Below are 13,458 nucleotides of genomic sequence, written 5' to 3'. Positions count from 1 at the left end.
TTCACTTCCTGCAACGTTTGCTTTGAAACTTCACCAATAAATCAAGCAATGTAAACTAGATATTTATAATAGTTACTATCCATGCCTTGATTTGACACCACCACAATAAAATTGAAGGCTTTTGACTAAAACTTTGTTTTCCCTTTCCTTGAGGGAAGTCTCAGGGACCGCACCTGAGATTTTCTAACGATTATCTTCTGTTCAATCTTTTGGACAGCTGAGGTGCTTCATTTAACGCAAACAGTGAACTAAACAAATACTTGTATTTGTGGGCCAACAGTGGATTTACTCAAGTGCACTTACATAAAAAATAGAAACAAGGTCTGCCTCCAATACAATAACTACGGAATTCAAGGAAACTTTTTTTCTTCATGGAATCTGTATGGAAAAAATACTACTGAAATATTGGAACTCTTTATAACTTTTATCTGAAAATGCTTCATGTGTTCACCTATGTGAGTGTAAACCAGGAAGTCAAAATTATTGGTTTAAATTTGGAGTGAGAACAAAATTAGAACTAGAAAATTGTGAGATGGCAGTGTCATGCCTGAAGAAACGCAATGTTACTGTTATTTATATTTAACATGGTTCTAAAATAATTTCCTTAACTCTTCTCTGAAGTGCAGGCTTTAAAAGTAATTCAAGGAACAAAGCAAATTCAAAACAATGCAGTATTTCCACGCACAAACTGTTCAGGCTGAAATGCATATCCTGTGGAAGAATGGGTCCCTGGATCTTTGCATCCAGTTTGTCGTCTAGTTCTGTACAGAGACATTTCTTCCAGAAAAACTAGTCCAAAAATTCACTCTTCATCAGAAGTTCGAGGATGACAGGATCAGCCAAGGTATCTTCCAACCATTTAATTACTTATTTTGGAAACAGATTATTTGTGTCTGTGTAAATTATACTCTTACTGATCACAATGGTATTTTTTCTGGCTTTTGAAATACAGAGTGAGGAAATCACGTCAGTTGTTTTTGGCCTATCTTTTATTGAGCATCTGTCCATGTTTAAGAATTGTTAGGGGCTTTAACAACAATAGGTGAAGCTATTGGAGAGCCCGGAATCCTTTGATTTGCTCCAGGTAATATGTGTAAAGTGATTCATTGTCTTGATTGTAGACCAGGATGCATTTTGGTATCTGTCCTTCCCAGAACGGCTCAGATTTTCTCTGTGAAAAGCTGGATCCTATTGGGTCAGTCACATATTGCAGCAGCATTGAGGGAGGAAGATATGATAAGTGAAGGAATAATCAAGGAGGTCATGTTCAGCTCTGGATTCAAAATATGTTTTGTGAGAATTCATTCCTTGGCTTTGAGACCAAATGCACTCTTGTGTTTAACATTGGCAGGGAGCACTGGAACAGCAGGGCCTCTGAGTAACAGTCAACTTCCAAGTTCAGCTACTCTCAAGAAGTTTTTGCTTTCAGCATTTTTTATTTCTAATGTTTGTGAACTCAGGTTTTGTTTATTTTTTAATCAGAAGAACTTTTAAAGAGCAACAAGAGAAGTTAGATTAGACAGTGTGCTTTTTCATCCCATCATCAAGAGAGATCTGCCACTATTGTTATTTCAGCATATTGTATATTATGCCTTTTTACCTGGAAGCCAAATTTCATTTCCAATGTGGTAAGCCATGCTGAGCTCTGTCTTCCAGATTCAGAACTCACTCAGAAATCATAAGTCTTCAGTTTACTTCCAAATGTATTTATTCAAGTTTCTTTTTTCTTGTGGCAAGACGTAACTTCTAGGCTACTGCACAGAATCTTGTTTTGTTTTATTCCTATGTTGCAACCTGACACTAGGGAAAAAAAACCCCCACCTTTGCAAACAAAATACTGATGATTTCTATAACTTGAAATCTATAGGTAGATATTTCTGTAGCTTTTCCATGGGTGTAAATATGGCAGCATCAGCTACTTACGGTCTGTTTTCTTTCACATTTTCAGAGCACACTATTCCCCTCACCTGTATGGAACTGTGCATGTTTGTGAAAATCCTTTCTTAAACGTGTATTTCATGATTTTGCCCTTACATTTATCTGTAAGCTCACTCAGCTATAAAGTGGTTAATCGCTAACTGCATATTCAATCTTGTGCACATGATTTATTTTTTTTTCATCTCTCTACAGAAACACAGCTTTCTGCATCAGCCCCAGGACACATCTTATCACATATTCCATGTGTCTCTTGAAGTTCTCTTCAGCTGTTTGTTACATTATCCATTAATTTAATTTTTTTGCCTTATTTTGAAATGCTTTTAAAATTGTAGTCCTAGTAAAGATGATAACACCTCATCTTAAAGTTTAGATGATTAGAAATTATTAGAAATTATTTCACTTGGTCAGCCAAATAGGATACACCTTTAATGTTGAAGTACTTTTAGTAAGAGTATCAAAAATATGGAAGTAAACACACCTTGACAATATTAGTGACTCATTTCACAAAACCCTCAGAAAATTAAGATCCTCAAAGTAAGCCTAAGCATACATTTTTTCTTAAGGCATAATTTAGACTGCCAAGTTTGGCAGCTGGAATGCTTTGTTGAACTGAACTGAGCAGAACAGAAGGGGACATAAGAGAGGTTCAGTGCTGTATTTGTTCATTTATAACTCAACTAATAGTTTCATACCCTTAATTGTGAAACCTACTTCAACAGTGGGAATTTGTCTCAGCCCAGCTATGTACATGTGTTTGCATCCATTCCAGAAAACCAGTAGGCTAGCATTCTCTTGGACTGGTAGACATAGGTCCTATAAACTACAACACGACAAATATCTGGATGTCTAACCAGAGACAGCCCTGCTAGTGTAACAGGCAGTAGTACAACATCCATGGCTTGTCTACCCGTAACATTTCACAAGGTATAGAACAACAAGCTGTACTTTTACTTATGGAAATCAGACGCAAGAGAGAAGTTCTTGTTAGATACTCTGAAAGTCATTGTCATCCTTAGAACAGACCAAGAGAAGGCCTTCCATCAGTGATAAGTAAGTTGGACATCTCAGTTGCTTCAGATCAGTTTGCTTCATAATGTTCTTGCAGTGCTTGGTAATACCGATAACACTACAGCTTCTATCTCCCAAATGTTTCACTTCACTTGAAAAGAAACGCCAGAGCACCAAGGCTCTGAGCCCTTGCATGTTGCACTTCTCTACTGAATTCTTTCTGTCCCCGAGTCACAGCAACAGAGTGGTCCCAAAGTCCAAGATGCTCTTCTGGGAGTTCTCCACAATACTTTTAACTTTTCAGAGTGACAAGTGGCCTCCAGCTGCCAGTCACTCATCCTCTCCTGTGTGGACATGGCTGGCCCTAGGCTAGGAGCACAGTTCAAATGGCAAGTACCGGGGTTTTCCCAGGTATGGATATGAATGAAACCATTTTTTTATTCTTTCTCTCTGAGCACTACCTCCTGGTTGAAGGTAGGTGAAAAACAATCTGAATACTAAGCAAAGGAGGGATATCTGTATCCAGAACGTTTTAATGGGAAGGGAGTTTAATCACAAAATTGCAGCCCTAGCCACATGGCCTTCTTGCTCTGTGTGTGTGTGTGTGTGTGTGTGTGTGTGTGCGTGTGGTGTTTTCTTTCAGAAGCAGTGTGGCATAGATGACACTAGCCATAAAGCTTTTCCTACAGAAAAATATGCAAGCCCAGCTCATTTCCAGTGCATGATAATCATTAAGGCTCCCATGAGTGAATCTCTGATACTTTTTTAGCTAATGATTAACCTAAAGCCCTCCTTTCCCCTTATGCTTTTGGATTAAAAGGGCAATAGAGAGGGTGAAAGCAGTAGGTATGAGTGGTTCATTCTCTAACTCTATGGACTAAAGGGTGGAGTCATCTGACAAAGAATTCAGGAGCGGCAGGCCAGGCAGTGAGGAGACTGATCTTATTAGGGTTAGAAAAGAAAGAGAAGGTCAGTCTTGTGACCAGATTGAATTCAGGATGTTTATGAGCTTCATGATGCTGCTTTCACTGGTGCCAGCAATGTTTGTATGGTACAGACAGCAGCTATTGACTTTTCCATTTATTCAGCTCCATACTCTTCTTTGTTCTGGGGAGTCTGCTGTAATTAGAGAGTTTATAGTGTTTTCTTGTACAGAAGTCTAGTGTTTAGAGTAAGGCTTTACTTGTCAAGACTTTAAGAGTCTATTTGTGACTCTATGTTTGTATGACCCTGGGTAAGTCATTCAGCCAAGGTTTTACTTCAGCTTTCCAGCCTGGAATACAATACCGGTCTCAGAGGGCTTGTGTCAGGCTGCATTCATTTGGTAGAGATTTCTGGAGAAAAGTTGTTTTAATAGGAGAAAAACACTATGATTCACATTCTTCTTAAACTATAAATGCTCTCCCTTTATCTTGGATAGAGAAAAGATGTGCCTGCTAGTCTCATTTTGTATAGCCCTGATACCTGTATGTTCTGTTAAAAAATTCTCCAGGGCAGTAGCTGGGAACATGGGTGTGTGATTCCTGGGTGTCCCTGGTAGCACACATCTTGGGACAGTAACCTATTAAGTACTGAGCAGGGACTGGCAGCACCAGAGCAGCAGCATGCCCCTCCTCACCGTACACAACCAGCAGATCAGCTGGACTCCGCTGCTGGTACTGGGGTATCTCTTTTACCTCCTCCTGGGTGCTATGGTGTTCCAGCTGCTGGAGAAGCAGGCAGAGACCCATTTTCGGGACCAGTTCCAGCTGGAGAAGATCAAGTTCCTGCAGAACTACACATGCTTGGACAGGCAAGCCCTGGAGCAGTTTGTACAGGTAAGAGGTACAAGGTCTCATTATTTTGGCTCATGCGTTATTTCAGTTAGAAGAAATTATACTGTTTTGGCCACGCATGCCATAAATTGATCACATTAAAGGACTAACTGTACAAGGGAAAGGCAGAGGTTTCTCAAGCCCATTTACATACCTCTTTGTCTTGATCTATTTCACTTCTTTCTTTTCCCAGTCATGAACTCCCAAAATATGCAAATCTGCTGGTGCACCTTCATGCTACCTTGCAATAATTTCAACTTCATGGTTTCCAGCTCCTTCATTAATTATTACATGGGAATTATACATGGGGACAAAAACCAAGAATCAAACCTACAAGAAGTAAGTTGCCCTACCATGATACTTTGGCACAAATCTGTGCAAATTCTGCCCCTCTCTTCTACCAGAAATTGCCTACCACTGTCTTTGAAGGTGGTCTTGCACTTCCAGGCTTCTAAGGAAAAGATACAGTCAACCCTCATGAGCTGTGTTGTCTGTCATTTATAATAAGAGATAAAGATTTCTTGTTCAATATGGGTTGTCACTTAATGACATCTTCAATTACATTTTAAGCTATTCCTCAAAACAGGCTAGAGATAAATTACAAGACCTTTCTTGGTATTATTATGGACAAATCCTCTCATTCTCATATTGCAAGAACTCATCAGAAATCATTGAACTATCACTTTCTTCACACTCCAAACTTATCCAGTTGCAGAGCTGGGTGCCTAAATGGTTTGAACTATTTCTACCAGGTCATTAAACCTGACAGAAACTCTAAACATGCTGCAAGTTTGCACTGTCCAAATCAGAGGACTACCATGAAGGTATATACTTTTGATCAACAAAAAACCCAGATCCTGTAAATAGATTTAAGCAAACAGTGAAATTTAGATCAGAAAGGGAAGAGAAGGTGCCTGAACTTCTGTCTACAAGGACAATGTTCTGATTACTAATACTGTGATATATTTCTTGTGGAGCATTTGGTATTGGCCAGAAAATGACTAGAGTTTGCAAGAACTTACATGCCTAAAGACATGTCTGTTTTTTTCAGCTTCACTAGTTGGTGATGGTACCTGTCTTTCCTTTAGCTCTGTGTCAATTATGGTAGAGAATAAAACCCTAATTCTCATTCTAAACCAAATTTGGATATGTCATCTATATGAAAGGTTTAGTTAAATCTCTGGTACCCTAGAAACTTTAGGGAGGGTTGACAGATATCTAGATTCTCCTCTCTCTGGCTTGGGAGAACCAGGATGCCGTTTCTTTCATGGCATTGTACTTAAAAGCAACCATCATGCCAAGAAATCTGGCCTTGTCAGACTGTCTGAAGTGTTCAACATTACCTTACTCTTCATTCTGGGCTACTCAGAGAATCACATTTTGCTGCCTGGCTGCTGAGTTAGATACGTTTCACTTGTAAACTGTTCCACACAAAACCAGCTGAGGGCACTAGATTATCATCTACAACGAACCAAGCTTCACATTACTTAGACTTCATAGTCCTCAAGGTAAATGTAAGCACAGGTGCCCTCTGACTCACCTGTCATTTATAAGACCTCTTAAGAAATTTGTCCAGCTCTTACTAATAGTGGGGAATAGAAGTCTTTCCATATTAAATCTCTAATGCAAGGAAGCAATCATCTATCTGTACTTTTTAATGATATGGTTAAGGAAGCCTGTTCATCATGTCAGAAGTTCCAGTCTGAAAAGTGCCAGTATTCATGCTGTGGTGAGACACAGCCACTACATTCAGTCTGTTCAGCTGACAAGTATAAGGTGTCTTGTCTTGTTGCCAGTTCTTCAAACCCAAATCCTGGAATCTACAAATCAACCCAGGGTTTCTTTCTGTGTATCCGTTATCACTAATAATAGAGCTACCACTTCTTTACTTGATTGTGCATGAAGCAATTTCTTGCCCTTCCGTGTCCATAAACTGTATTGGCTCTGCTTGGCTAAAACTGCCCAGCTGATGTAGTCCTGAGCTGCAGCTCCTAAGCTGAACAGCCTGGAGCTTTGGGAAAGTACAGATCTGAACTCTGCAATCTAATGTGTCTCTGGTAAACCTACATTGGTCAGGAAATGGTGCCATTCTGACACCATAACTGAGAAGCAGATTCATTGAGTAAGGAGGTATCTTATTTAAGTCCCTCTTTTGGTTATGTCCATACTTTTTCAGCCCCAAAGGAATAGATATAAATATTGACAAAGAGGACAAAATCCTTTTCTATGACCACAAGTGGCTGCAGTGTGCATTGGGAGGGGGACAGGAGCAGAAATGGCAGGCAGCTTTTATGCTCTCCACATCCTGCTACAGCTTTCTGTAGGCTCCATACTCTTACTGTAAATTACAGCACATTGCTTTTACTTACTGCCTACTTCTGCTCCCAAAGGCAACAGCTAATGTTCACCAGCCATTCAACAGCTGCTCTGTTCTTATTCTAGCCATAACCATTACCTGAGGTTTAGGTGGAAAGGAGCTAGGAGCCATTATAACTGTCCCAAATGAACCTGTTTGTTTAGGAATGATTCTCATTCCTAAACATATGGCACTAGGATGCCATTTCTTTCATGGCATTGTACTTAAAAGCAACCAGCATGCCAAGAAATCTGGCCTTGTCAGACTGTCTGAAGTGTTCAACATTACCTTACTCTTCCATGTTGGCTTTCATGATGTGAATGTAGCTCCTCTGAACTCTTGCACATTGAAATGGATAGAACTGACAAGTGTACCTTACAGGGGTGAATGAAGCCTGTTTTACAGGTTTAGAGCCTGATTTAGACATTTTAAAAGACTCACACCTCAGTAGCTCCTGTGTGTTCCTTCTAACCAACAAATAAAATTGTAAACTCTAGATAATTAAACATGTAAAATTCTTCCCATTCTAAGAACAGACTTTTAATGGATAATGTAAAGTTCTTTGTCATATTGAAAAGAAACTCTGCTGGCACTTGAATCATGAGATCACATGTGATGACGCCTAGCAGCCCTATCTGCTGGACTTGACCAATGCTCTAAGATTTTTTATTAAAGAAATAACATTAGCTATTAAACATAGGATACTCAATCCACCAGCACAGATTAGCTAATATTACGGAACCTATGAAAAATCAGATACCTTCTAGTGGGTATGTTAATCAGATAAGCAATCCTCCTGGCAGTGGTCCACATTTGAATCAAGAAAGAATATCTTCTTTGGTCTCATACCCCTGGAACCAACTAAAGCTGAGGTTGCTGTTGAATCCCGCTCGTATCTTGCATCATATAAAAGTCTCTCGAAGAGACGAACAAATAATTCCTTCAGCGATTTGGCAAATTGATGAAGGACCTGGACCTCAAAATTGGTATGTGACACTCAAGGGGATTCTTGAAACCCCAGCCCCTGAGCAGAAGGAAGCCAGTCTCCTTCAGAGAAATCCTCAGGGAGAGCAAAGAAACACAATCTTCACTAAAGCAGCTAACAAGATATTTGGTGCATAAAAAGGAGCATCATTTCTTTTGCACTAATAGTTTTGGTCATCTGGTAAGAGCTATGTGGAATAACAGAATATTTCATTAGCAAATCTTTCAGACTAGGAGAAGCCTGATATTCACTGGAATTTATTGGGAAGTCATAGCCAAAAATAGTAATTCATCCTCACTAGTACTTACATGACAGACGCAGAAATAAGCATGTTCCCGATGCTCCTCCCCGCAGACACAACCATGCATTTATACATGCCCAAATTAAAAACTGGAATGAGATGACTAGACTAGGGAAGGAGAGAAGAGGACCTGCCTTTATTTTTTAAGGCATAACTTCACTTTCTTTTGCCTGTTTGATCATTTTGGGAACTCCCTCCCCTCCCTTCCCTTTAACCTTCAACTCATTATGGAACCTATCCTACTTCAAAGGCCGGTTCTCCAGTGACAAGAGGTCAAGTTCCTGGCCAGCTCTATTTCCAAGTTTTGCCATGTCAGCTCAAGGCCTTTTTAATCAAACTCTACCCTGATATCTACACTGTTTATTGCTCTGCTTGCTGCAGATGGAAAGCAATATTTACTCCACTCGTTTTTTTCTGACATTCTTCCTGATGTGGTCTAATAGCTTGCTCATCTTTCCTCCTTTGACCTCTTCTGCCTCAGGTCCTCATGGAAGCATGGGAAAAAGGGGTCAACCCAGAAGGAAACTCTACGAATCCCAGTAACTGGGACTTCAGCAACTCCTTCTTTTTTGCAGGAACTGTTGTCACCACTATAGGTGAGGTACTCTCTTTCCTTATAAATTGGGGATTTTTCCAGCTGTCCTCTAAGGCCCACAGAAATGTGCAATTGGTGGACAGAAAAAACCCACACAAATATCTTGACTACTGTGGGCTATGGTTTTCTATTGGTTTCCAATTATACCTGCTATTCTTGTGTGTCAAGCACATTTCACCTGCAAAAAAAGCTGAGTGCCTACTTGGTACATGCAATGCGATTTTGTACATGCACAGCACATCTTGAGATTGCTTTGAAGCACCCAGTTGCACTCACCACAAAATCAGAGACCTATACAAAATGACACTACTCTTTAAAAAAAGTAATATTTTTCATGTTAAATTTTCTGTTAGTAGTAGTGAACGCACAGGGTTCTGTCATAAGCTATGGCAATTTGTAGGCAGATTTAAATGCAGAAAATCATAGGTCCCCGGGTTCCTGAAGCTTAATGTAGTTGACCTTCCAAGCCAAGAACTTCCCATGATGGCTTGCAGCCTGACTGTAAAGCCTTTTCATGTAGCTCTTTTCTTCTTTTTTTCCAGGTTATGGTAACCTGTCCCCCAGCACAGTGGCAGGGCAGATCTTCTGTGTGTTCTATGCCTTATTCGGAGTGCCGCTCAACCTGGCCTTCCTTAATCAGCTGGGGAAAGGCCTCAATGCTCATCTGATTACCCTGGAAAGATGGGTGCAAAAGCCAGGCCGTGCCCAGGTACGGTGTCAATCTATCATTTATTTCCACTATTTTAGAACTAATTAAAATTCTCTTCTCAGATAGCTACTGCCACTGCTAGATTGGGTTTCCTTGTGTGTGCCTGCATTTTTCCAAACCACAGCAATTACATGGCCCTTTATATCAAAAATTGATATATGCTATTTATCTACGATAACTTTAAAGCAATTTGCTTTTGCTTGAGGGAGTCTAGCTTTGCCTTTTTACAACCTGACTCAGCAAAACTGTTAAGCAAGTATGGCCTCAATTTTGAGCAGGGTCCTTAAGTTCTGGTGACCTTAGCAGAATACATGCACATATACACATTGCTGAACCAAGATCTTATTACTTAGCCTATGCCAGTATCTGTCCAGAATGTAGCTCTACACTGTGCAAAGACAATTTATTTTTATTAGCCTGCTAATCTGTCTTGCATTGCCTTCCCTGATTGTGCCAGCCATTTAGCACTTCCTTCCTTTTCTTTTCTTGAAATGTAAATAAATACTCCTTCTCCTTGGTTATAGTTTATTGGCGAGTCATTGAACTAGTCCACGTGTATTGGAATAAGGGAAGCACTGATAATAGAAAATACATGAAGGTCATTTATAACAAAGTTAGTGCATGTTTCTGAGTAAAGGTTCAATTAATTGACCCCTTAAATTAGGGAAAGGGGAGATTAGATATGTTGAAACATTACAGAGTTCTGGTATAAGTTTTCTTCTCTTTTTCATTTGTAAAATCTCAGAGTCACTGAGTTCTTTACCTACGCTGGGAAAGATTTGCTGGTAAAGCTATAAAGGTACTGTCAAATGTAGGCTTGGTTAATACGAGCAAGAAGTTCTTTAGCTGCATTACCTACGTCTGTTCCCCAAATACATGCAGCTCTACCACCAGAAGGATTTTCATGCTAGTATAGCTGCATCTTTCCTGAGATTTCTAATAGCACCTCAGGGATGTGATCTTTTTTTTTTTTTCCTTTCACTTCAGAATTAGCACTTCATTTCTGGCAGAACTCCTATGATCAGACAAAGCTTTGGAGCAGTATCTGCTTGTTCACTCTGAAAAGGCTCTTCCAGAAAGTTGGTTCATCTCCTTTTAAATACCATTTAATCAGGCTTTGGGAAATTAACTATAATCAGTTCTTCAGACTGACTGTCCCCTGTGTTGTAGGTTTGTACCAGAAAGTTATTAAAAGCCAGGGCAAAAAGTAACATTGTGCATTTCAGTATAAAATTTTATGCAAACTTTATTATCTAATTAAAAGCTCTCACACTTATGGAATGAACTAAATGATAACAAATATTTACTATAACCATGTTGGTCGGTAATTCTCAAAGTGCTTTGCAAATGAGGTAAGTATTATGATACAGCTGGAGAGACATGGTACATAATATAGAAGTGATTTGTCAAAGTCACCCAGTAGGATCATGCCAAGTTTCTTAAGCTCAGCCAACTATTTTATATGTGAGATAATACAGAGAGAGAAAGAAAAACATGATACCTGGACCTTCCGCTTTATAAACGGTGGTTTGGCTTTTCATCCAGTTACAACAGGCACATGTATAGAAAATCATACTCTGGTTTGAATGACCCTCAGGGCATTTTTAAGCAATTGCAATGAGTTTGCATCACTAGTCAAAAGTTCACCAGATTGCATTCCCTGGAAATCCATGAGTTCCTGATCCTCAATGCTAAAATACCCTGTCATGACCCATCCACTGACCATTCTGTGTACCTATCTATTGCAGCCACGTACACTGCAACTTATCTCCCAGAAGGCAGATATTTGTACCGAGAGACACAGATCTGCCCTGTGCTGACAGAAAACAGTTCTGCTCTGAATGCTTCGAAGTTAAAAATAAAAGCAGGCAAACTGACTTCATTTAGATTTCATCCGAACATATTTTTGGCTGAGCTCTTGCAAGCCACTTTATAAATCTTTGGAAACAGTCATGGTGAGGAGAACCCTAATTTGTTCATGCCAATCTTTGTATCATGAGTTATGCAATACTTGGTGATTTTCCTCAAAGACAGGAGCCAATTGATTACGAGACTATCTCCACTTGAATTGAAATTGTAAAGTGAGTATTTCATCCCTATGGTTGCCATAATAAGTTTGAAAATATGACTTGAGCATACTTACAAACTCATTGCAAAAAGCTTAAAAAAAATCCTCCTTTTTTTTCTAATTCTGAGGTGTTTTGGATTCATTACCAGGTACAATATTCATGTGCAGGGTAAACAGCAAGGTCAGCCTGGATTACATGGAAGCATTGGTTTATCCTTCCTTTTTTTGGACAGTGCTCCCAGCTGCGGTGCGTTTGTGATTCAAGAGCAAAACAGATCCAGCAATTTCCACTAGACAACTGCTCCGTGCTGTTTAGCTGCCATCTTCCTTTTGTCTTTCAGGTCGTTCAAACACTGGCAGTGGCCATCTTCCTGACCACTGGGACCTTGCTTTTTCTAGTGTTCCCACCATTGGTCTTCAGTTACGTAGAAGGCTGGAGCTACGGAGAAGGCTTTTACTTCACCTTCATCACCCTGAGCACCATTGGATTTGGGGACTATGTAGTAGGTAATAAAGAAGGTGAACTGGATTGATCTTTGTTGAAATTAGTTACTCTAGTATAAAGCTAAATACTGAGAGCATAGATATCCATTACAGTATAAATCTGATACATGAGTGAGCTGAGCCAAACTGGTAATAATGAGCTAATAATGTATTATATGACATGGACACTTTTCTCTCGGCAGCTAAGCTGAATGTCACCAAAGTCATTTTCACATATGCCACTGGACACCCATTCAACAGTGACTATGTCCAAGCTGCTACAAATGCGATCCGTGAGTGACAGGTGGCATATAAATGAAATCTCTTTGTCACTATTAAGCCTTTGAACCACCCTTTCCTAGCAGTGATTTGTTTCAGCAAGTGCCTACCATTCCCAATAAGAAATCATGTCAAATATGAAATGATCAGTACTTGCAGCAGGGAGAATATTACTGACAGTCTCAGGATGCCTGTGAAAAAAACCAAACCCGTGTAAGATTACATAGTCTTCAGAGATATAGGCTGAGACATGGCAGTAGAGACATGTGAGGGGCTATTTTTCCACCCACTTGTTTGAACAAATGCTCTTAACAGATTATATATAGTGTGTTTATTTGTTAAAATCACCGGGGACTGTTACTTCACGAATAGTAGCTCTCCTCTCCTAGAGGTTGTAAGTTTGTCCCAAAAGGAGATAAAAACCCATCCCATGCTGAATCTGGGCACTGTGGACTTTCATCATGACCTGGATGACAGAGACTAAATGGATGGCTGCAGCGCTGTCCCATGCCTGTATCAGCTGCATCGATTGTCCGTGCTGTGGAAATATCAAACTGGGGATTGAGATTCCCATAACCACTTACTTATAATGGCTGCATTTCACATATATTATTCTCCAGGTGATTCTGAATCCTGGTTACTGAGGTATATCACCCCACAAAAAGCAATCACCATATCACTGAGGTAGTGTCGTGGTTTAGGCCAAATCGGCTACTGGGGACCTGGAGGACCCCAGATGGGACCGACAGATGCTCTCCTCTACCCCTCTTCAGAGAGAGGGGCAGAGGAGGAAAAAGAGACTTACGAGTTTAGAAGGAACTAAACTACTTTAATGAAATATTAATAATAAAATAAAATAAAAAAAAATGAAATATATACAAAACCGTATCAAGCTCCCGAGATGACAATCACGACACCGGCT

General features: G+C 39.8%; 2 protein-coding genes across 2 annotated transcripts in view; both read left to right on the top strand.

Annotated features, from left to right (window-relative positions):
- The window catches only part of KIF6 (kinesin family member 6), a 173,383-nt gene extending 172,139 nt beyond the window's left edge, over nt 1-1,244 (top strand). Inside the window, exon 23 of the mRNA XM_009880465.1 lies at nt 1,122-1,244. Within this exon, the coding sequence (XP_009878767.1) occupies nt 1,122-1,244 (123 nt within the window). The remainder of the gene's footprint in view (nt 1-1,121) is intronic.
- A 3,306-nt stretch (nt 1,245-4,550) lies between these two features.
- LOC104282336 (potassium channel subfamily K member 16-like) overlaps nt 4,551-13,458 on the top strand; it is a 9,950-nt gene continuing 1,042 nt past the window's right edge. Inside the window, exons 1-4 of the mRNA XM_009880426.1 lie at nt 4,551-4,763; nt 8,884-8,998; nt 9,540-9,706; nt 12,116-12,281. Of these exons, the coding sequence (XP_009878728.1) occupies nt 4,551-4,763; nt 8,884-8,998; nt 9,540-9,706; nt 12,116-12,281 (661 nt within the window). The remainder of the gene's footprint in view (nt 4,764-8,883; nt 8,999-9,539; nt 9,707-12,115; nt 12,282-13,458) is intronic.

This window comes from Charadrius vociferus, unplaced genomic scaffold (genome assembly GCF_000708025.1).
Source record: "Charadrius vociferus isolate BGI_N301 unplaced genomic scaffold, ASM70802v2 scaffold62, whole genome shotgun sequence".
Taxonomy (NCBI): domain Eukaryota; kingdom Metazoa; phylum Chordata; class Aves; order Charadriiformes; family Charadriidae; genus Charadrius; species Charadrius vociferus.
Note: the sequence above shows the minus strand (reverse complement) of the source record. Positions and strands in the feature narration are given on the sequence as shown.